Genomic DNA, 8103 nt, shown 5'->3' on the forward strand with positions numbered 1-8103 from the left:
TTTTCTGAAATATCTTATTTACCTATATTAAAAGATACAAATATTTTGATACAAATTGTCAAGAAGAGTCACATACCATTGACTACATAACATGACAGTTTCAGCTTATTTGTTGTGTCTCTTCCGAGTTACCCAGAAGTTTGACAAAAATCTCGTCACAAAATATTGAAAACCGAAAAATCTAACAAGATTTTGGCAATCTTTCTTTTCTTCTTCTTCTTCTTCATTATCTGTCTGTGAACTTAAGTTACTCAGATATGTTTTCCCCTGATATATAAAAGAGAGCTGCTGCCATAAAAGAATGCTTAATCCTATCTGCAGTGAAACACTCGCGATAAACAGATACACAAGAACAAGTCCTCTAGAGGATAGAAACAGCGCAGATCTCAGGAAGGCGACGAAAATTTCATTCAAAAGTTTCCATGCTAGATCTCGGCCAGTAGTCCCCTTTAAGCGTCCGAGGGAGTATAAAAATGGTGGCGACATGTGCAAGCTAGCATATGCAGACATTATAGAGACATAGTTTGTGCTCAAGACTGCTGAAATTAGGAAGCAAATAAAGCTGTGGTGATTAGCAGCACCAACACAGTTCCCAATCTGCCAAAGAATTACAAAAGCTATGATAAAACTAGCATTAAGACAGGTATAAGTCTGTAACTAAAAAAGATCAATGTAGCTAATGTAGAAGTTAACATTGGATAGTAAAATTAATTTCAATTCATCTTTTATTTGATTAAAGTAAACTTAGTGAAATTCAATGTGTTTATTGCTTAAATAAAATCTTATTATACCTTGAATTCTCAGTTACAAACTTACAGCACATGTTAATCAAAACCTTGTTATACCTAGAGCTGTTAAAAAAGCCCCCAAATACTAGGCCTCCTTATTTTTTTTCCTATTAAACCCTTAATATTAGACCCCTATAAAAATAATTTTTTTAAAATCTCAGCCTATTATTTCGGCTTAAGAGAGGGGGCTCAGGGGCTTATAGACCCCCAATATTTTGATAATATTGAGATTTTTTCTTGAAAAATTTTTTAAATTTATTTTTTTCGAAAAAAAGATTAAAAAATATTTTTTTTCCTCAAAACATTGTGAGAAAAATAAAAAAAAATTCTCAAAAAAAATCGAAATTTTTTTATCGAGGAAAAAGTCAATTTTTTTGTCGGTGAAAAAATCGAAAAAAAAAAAAAAAATTGTCAAAATTTTTTTGAAAACGTGGGTCTATAGTAAGCCCCCAAAATTTTAGGGGGCTGGAGCTTACTTTTTGGGACCTTTTAAATTATAATATTTTTTGGCCCCTCCAACATGTGGGCTGGGGCCAATAATTAAGGGGCTTGTCAAATTAATTAATTTTTTAAAAAAAAAGTGTAATACATGCGGGGGCATATAATGCTGCTGACTTTCTTGAATATATAAATACCACATAAAAGGATTAATAGTTCCAATTCAAAACTGAAAAGCCATACCCAAAAACTTCTTCAAAAAGATTCCAAGGTAACAACAGAAAATGATTTGATGAATCACTTACACGGACGCACAAAGTAAACTACAACAACCACTATAATATCATATTGTAACAGTTGAAAATCAAGTCCATGGGTACATTACATGACAATATATTCACTGCATCATTTTGTTAACAGCAAAACCATTTTTGTAATGGAATATTGGAAAAATACTCAAGTAGATGTATAAGTCCAAAGAATTAGAATATCATATTCACCGATGTCCTCAAAAAATACTATGGAAAGTGTTTCAGACACTTAGAAGCGTGTTGGATCTCAAATATAAACTGAAATAAGTCTCTCAATTTAGAACAAAAACTTGACCTAGAAGGCTCACCAAAGGAAGACCTCGGTGCATCAAACTCGAATGCAGTAGAATCAGTTGCATCGACAAAAGCTCTTGCATACCACGTCTTTCTAGCCCCATAACATCTCATGAATATCACAAACTTTTGCTAGCTAAGGCAATGTTTTCAAAACAAAATTTCCAATATCCAACACCTACTATTTTGTCATACATAATACAGTATTTTATTTACGTCTTAAACCAAAGTATACCGTAAGCACTAACGTTTCGCCAACCCCTTGAGATCTATCGTAACAAGAAGGTCGTCAAATTACTGTGTTTACAGTCAAAACTTGTGAAACTTAATATTTTAAACTAAGGATCCATTTTAAGAAGCACAGTCAAAGATTGCATGCATCAAATTGTTATACAAGTCAAAATTAAAGTGGAGATTGCAACAATGAGATTGATATTTCCATAATTACAAGGTAATGGAAACTTACAAATGGGCAGTGATGATCCATGTCAAGTATACATTTTCCGCACGAACGACAATGATGTGCTCTAGGTGACTTTGGCTTCGTGCAGTAGTGACAGAGTGTATAATTTTCAAGGTCACCTTTCCCTCCCGTGGGGTAGCTTCCCCATAATATATTTGGTGGTGTTCCAGCACACCTAAATGCTGCAAGGCTGAAAAAGGAAACTGTAGCTATTGCCAATATTGTTGTAATGATTGAGTGAAAAATTCCCCAAAGAAGACTGATTGAAAAGACTACAGGGTAGATTGCCCACACCCCACCAACTGCACAAACAAATTAAATGTATGAGAAAATATAGAATATTGCAGCTCTTCATTTTTGGAATGGATATCACAAAATTAAATCAAATGAAGAACCATGATAACAGGAACAATCACAAACAGATATTTTAAAATTTGACTTAAATAAGTAGAAAAAGCAAGCAACCTGATAGAAACCAACCGATATATTTCCGTAAAATAAAAATTACAATTATATTCCCTGGATATTCGAAAGATCCAGAACTCTCCCAATGCCTTATAAGCCCCCAAATCAATACAAATGCCAACATACCCTTTCTCTCAATCACCCCTTCTATTTATAAGTAACATGTCTTATTCTCTATTCTAACTGCACATAGCAGTTACATATGACAGTTATTATTAATTAATAAAAACTGTCCTCAAGGTGCAAGAAATACAACGTAGAAAAAATGTATCCTCCCGGATCCCATAACTTGAAGCAGACAAATTGAGTTGTACAGGAAATAGGAAAATTTCCCCTCAAATAAATTCTCTCGCTGCTGTCAGTCCTCTTGTGACCGGTTGTTGGGACGACGATGATGCCGGTAGTAGAACTTTCTCATTCCTAGACTTTATCTTAGGAATAGCAGCAACCACTGTGTGAGATATGATGCCTGGCGGTTTGGGCAACGGCGACTATTGGTCTAACCATTCTGGAGATGGCAGCTCATTCGACCCATCTCTGAATCCCAATCTGCTATTTTCATAGTTGCAAACTTTCTTAAGTGCGATGGAAATGGTAACGTTGGCGGATGGCCTAACATGCATGCAACTTGCACTTCTAAACAACATTTCTCAATCATATCACATCTCGTTTCTTTCACTGGATCCAATTCCATAACCTTCTCTTTTTCTTCAATATTTTCCTTCATCGTGATTGTTCCTTTGCTATACTTAAATTGGTCTTTGCACACAGCACTCCGTACTGTGTTTTGCCTTTCTTCTTGAATTTCAGCGGTGCCTCTGTTTTCTTGTTCTTCCTTTTCTGAATCCAGAAGACAATCCCAAACTTCTGGTTGGAATTTCTTGAGAATAGCCTTTGAAAAATCCCACCAACAAGTATTTGGATTGCTCTCATTCCAAGAAATCCACCAATCATGAGCATCTCCTCTCAATGCAAATGCAATAACCCCCCAAAGTTTCATCTCTTCACTCATTCTTCTTGACCCAAAATATTGCTCTGCCTGAATCAGCCACCAATAGGCATCTCTTCCATCAAATCTTGGAAACAAATTTGCAGCCAGCTTCATGCCAAAATTTCCAGCAAACCCACAGAACCTCCCTAGATAGAATTGCTTTGATGCCATTTGATAGAAACCGGTACCAAACATAGAGATTTAATGGTAGTAATTGACTTTTATGGATGATAGAATACGATTACACAATGGGTTCCCAAGAAATTCGAGAGTCTTGGGCCTCTCCCTTCCAAGAATTTGAGAGTCTTGGATATCTCCCTCCAAAATACCACTTTTCTATTTTTCTTCATAATAATGTAATAATAATATAATAAATAATAATAGTAATAAGTCTAACACAACCATCAACCAAATATAAGACCTGATGAGCACCAATTACAACGGAAACTATAAACATTTGATTCATACCCTTTTTCATAGTCAATCTGATTGGGACCCGAGTAAGAGATACTAAGGAAATGGGGTATAATGTAATAAAGAATGTGGTAAGAATATATGGTAAATAAAGAGTGGGGTAGGCTGCTTAGTTGACATGTTTGTTATGCCTTAGTAGTATAAATAGTGAGGCGAGTGCATTGTTACGTTATGCAGGAATATTTGAGTGAACCATAATTGTTAGGCAGAAAGAGAGTTTTCTCCTTCTCTGAGGAGCTTAGTTCTGGAGTAGATTGAAATTCTTTCCCTTCTACAGTTTTACTTTCTTTATCAATTATATACATTCTATTTCCCATTGTTTGATCTATTCCTGTATGTAATTTCTGCCTCTAAATTCACGGGTTCCATCCTAATCCACACTTGATCTGCACTAAATCCGTAGAGTAATGACCATGCTCATGTTTTAAATCACACAACAAAGTCATAAAACTTGAAGTTCCTCAATTTTATTAGTAGTAAGAAAGGAGACCTGACAGATATCAAGATGCTATTATGATAACAGTACCTACTAAAGTGATGCATTAAGATGTCCAAGTTTATTTGACAGGAAGTAGAATGTTATACAGAGGAATTATCAGAAGAAAGGACACCAGACACAATGTGCTTTACTGCTCACAGTAACTGAAGATGACTTTGGTTGCAATATATTAAGGTTAATAGCCAATGTTTTTAAAGGGTTCTTCTAGGATAGCAGAACTCGTAAAGAGAATGGTGTTAAGTAGCAGAAGAGATATTGCAATAATATTTGGAAATGTATGGCTTCAGTCTAAGTAAAAGTAAAACAAATATTATGAAACATAAGTCTAGTTGGAAGCATACTAATTCTAGCTAGGTGGTGAAACTTGAAGACCATACTGTGCCACAAATCTCATTGTTTAAGTATCGCCAGTACATCATGTAAAATGATGGGGAATTGGAGATGCAGACCATAAGATTTAAGGGTGGATGAAAAGAAAGAATACTTCGAGCACCCAGATTTAAAGGCAAATTCTATTACAGGACAATAAGATCTCAGTGTTGTAGGAGACTGAAAGGACTATAAAGGGAAAACAAATAAACTCCAGTAAGGAGGATCATCATGGCTTCTTTAAGATACTGATACAATTTCTTTTAACAAGGGTTTTCTTTAGTAGAGATCTTAAAAAACTGGTTAAATTTGTTTAGCTGATATGTCTTTCTCAGCTGATATGTCTTTCTCATTTTCTATAGCCTTTCTAAGTTATGTAGGTTGTGTTTCCTTTCCAATTTGCATACGTTGTACTCAAATCCTTCTGATCCTAACATACTTGTAAAAGAAATTTCCCTAAACTATTATGATCAAAGCATTACATATTAGCAACTCAAGAATTCCACCCATCAGTTCTTAGGAAGATGGCATAAATGGAAAAGGAGGGAAAACATGAAAAGGGGACCTAGACAGAGAGGAAAATAAAAACAAGTCTGGTTAGGAAGGATGGCAACAAATAATGGCAGGATATAATAAACAACAGATACTTACATATTACAAAGAACATGAATAAGATGACAACAGTAAGAAAGCATCGATCACGCAGCACTCTCCAACCAAAGCACCTTTGATCACGTTTCTTTTTGTTTTGATCAGTAATTGCCCCACACCAGCCACATTTGAAAACGGGTGCACATGATGGAAGCATAACACGCAGTCCACAGCCCCAGCATGTCGTCTCATAATTATCAGTAACTTCAGCTCCACATTGCTCCTATATGTGACTTACATGAGCAACCAAGGAAGCTACAAAATTTTCAAACTGTGGAAAAACAAGGGAAGCAGTAACAGCCATGAAGTCATCTATTTACTAATGACTGAGACTGAGAATCATAAGTAAGAAAGTCATCCAAAATTATATGATTTAAAAAAAATAGAAATATTATATCTAGAAGTAGCACTGTAGAAATAATATTATATACATTATTCTTTTTCCCTGTGTTCAATATCCACATTTCCTTTCTGATAAATAAAACCATTAAGGATCCCCAGCCCTAAAAGTTAAAGTACCTACTATAAACGAGTGACGCAAATTTTTGAAGTTTCAAATACTATCTTCACAATTAGATCTAAATACAGGGTACTCTTCATCTGGGGTATTGATTATAATCATCACATATTATTTTAAATAAAGGGGTTAAATCCCTCTGTCAACTTAACTCTATCCATATTAATTTAGGGAACTTCTAAGAATCAATGTGAAAGATTTACTAGGATACTATTTTCCGAGCAGGTAACAAGTTATCATGAAACATGTCATTGTCTTTTTGGTATGAGAGTTAACCAACATTCATATTTTTATTCCATTTAAAATATGATAAACAAAGAAACACTTGCATTTCAGTTTCGTCTTTTCTAATAATCATTTTTTTTTCTTACTAAAAGCTCTTCCCTATAAAGATGCCAAACAAAACTTCTCTTTTCCCTAAAACAAGCTAACACAAGATGTGATCTTTGATATCTCTTGCACTTTTACATTCATTTCATCTCATAGTAATCATTTTTCCCCTGAAAGCTTTTCCCCACAATGATGGAATACAAAACTTCTCTTTTCCTCAAAATTAGCGAACCGATATAGTGCACACAAGATGTCATCTTTATCTCTTTCACTCTAACATTCATTTCATCTCATAGGATCCATTGAATGCATTGGCCTCTGTTCCCAAAAGAATACCCCAGTGATAAAAGATGGGACACCGAATGAATACCAAATGCATTGTGTCCAGGATTCAACACCTGCTACTTACAAATTCAGCTCCCTTCCTATCAAATTAACAACTAACAATATTCGACCCCGGCTACTAACAAATTCAGCTCCTGCTAACAAATTAACACCTAACAAGATTCGATCCCTGCTACTAACAAATTCAGCCCCCCTAACAAATTAACAACTAACAAGAATCAATCCCTGCTACTAATGAATCCAGCTCCCCCTAAAAAATTAACAACTAATAATTTTCCTATTAAAAAAATGCATTGGCCTCTTTATTCCCAATAAATACTTGCAACTAACAGTTGAATTATTGTCATGTTGATGAAACAAATACAAGTTGAATCTTTCACAAGGTGCAATTCCTCACCAATTACGCTTAAAAAACAAAATAAGAACATTCACAATCACACAAGAATTCTCAAACCTAAACAACAGGAAGTAAAACATTTAAGAAATGAAATGAACGAATTAACATAGCATCGGTTTGTGGTTTGACTAAAAATTGATCCATGAAAATATAATGATCGAGGAATAAATATGATAATCTAACCCCTAAAAATATGAAAAATGATGAGAAAAAGAAAAGTGATAGGTTGAAGGAACAAACCTCGGGCGAAGAAGAAGCCATGAAAGTATCGATTTGGCTTAGAAATGGAAGCTAAATTCAACCCTCAAACTTTTATTTTATTTTATTTTTTCTGAAAAATCCTCAAACTTTGAAGAATGCGTGTTTAACTGGGTTTATATTTGTTCATGTTTCTTTTATTTCATTTAACATTAGTTGCAGAAAAAAATTGTGAGACTATTTCTGTTTTTTGAGAAAAATAAAGTTAATTTTTAATCCTAAAAATATTAAACTCAGACAATTTAATCTATATTTTTTTTACATCTTATTTGAAGGACATAAAATGACATAATCGAAAGTAAGTGAAAAGAAGATAAAATAAATTGATTATTTAGAGTTGTTTACTCTTTCAAAACATTTTTTATTTTTATTTTTAAAACTTATGTTAATTTTATTTTTTTAATAATGAGGCAAAATACTTTTAAAAATGAATAATTGTCTACATTTCTAAAAATAATAAAAATATAAAAAAAAAATTATTATCATTTTCAAAAATGCATCTTTATGAACTAA

General features: G+C 33.7%; 1 protein-coding gene across 3 annotated transcripts; it reads right to left on the bottom strand.

Moving 5' to 3' along the window:
* LOC101488842 (protein S-acyltransferase 11-like) lies at positions 1-7730 on the bottom strand. 3 transcript variants are annotated; one of them, XM_004513536.4, is made up of 4 exons: positions 7573-7730; positions 5744-5966; positions 2298-2596; positions 1-597 (listed from the first exon to the last, which is right to left on the bottom strand). In XM_004513536.4, the coding sequence occupies exons 1-4, from the start codon at positions 7591-7593 to the stop codon at positions 106-108; spliced, it is 1035 nt and encodes a 344-aa protein (XP_004513593.1). In that variant the 5' UTR covers positions 7594-7730; the 3' UTR covers positions 1-105. The 3 variants fall into 3 exon arrangements, with proteins under 3 accessions (XP_004513593.1, XP_004513594.1, XP_027186004.1); XM_004513537.4 differs by having other exon boundaries at positions 5744-6014; positions 7573-7726; XM_027330203.2 differs by having other exon boundaries at positions 5744-5976; positions 7573-7719.
* Positions 7731-8103: the final 373 nt, after the last annotated feature.

This window comes from Cicer arietinum, chromosome 4 (genome assembly GCF_000331145.2).
Source record: "Cicer arietinum cultivar CDC Frontier isolate Library 1 chromosome 4, Cicar.CDCFrontier_v2.0, whole genome shotgun sequence".
NCBI classification, from domain to species: Eukaryota; Viridiplantae; Streptophyta; class Magnoliopsida; order Fabales; family Fabaceae; genus Cicer; species Cicer arietinum.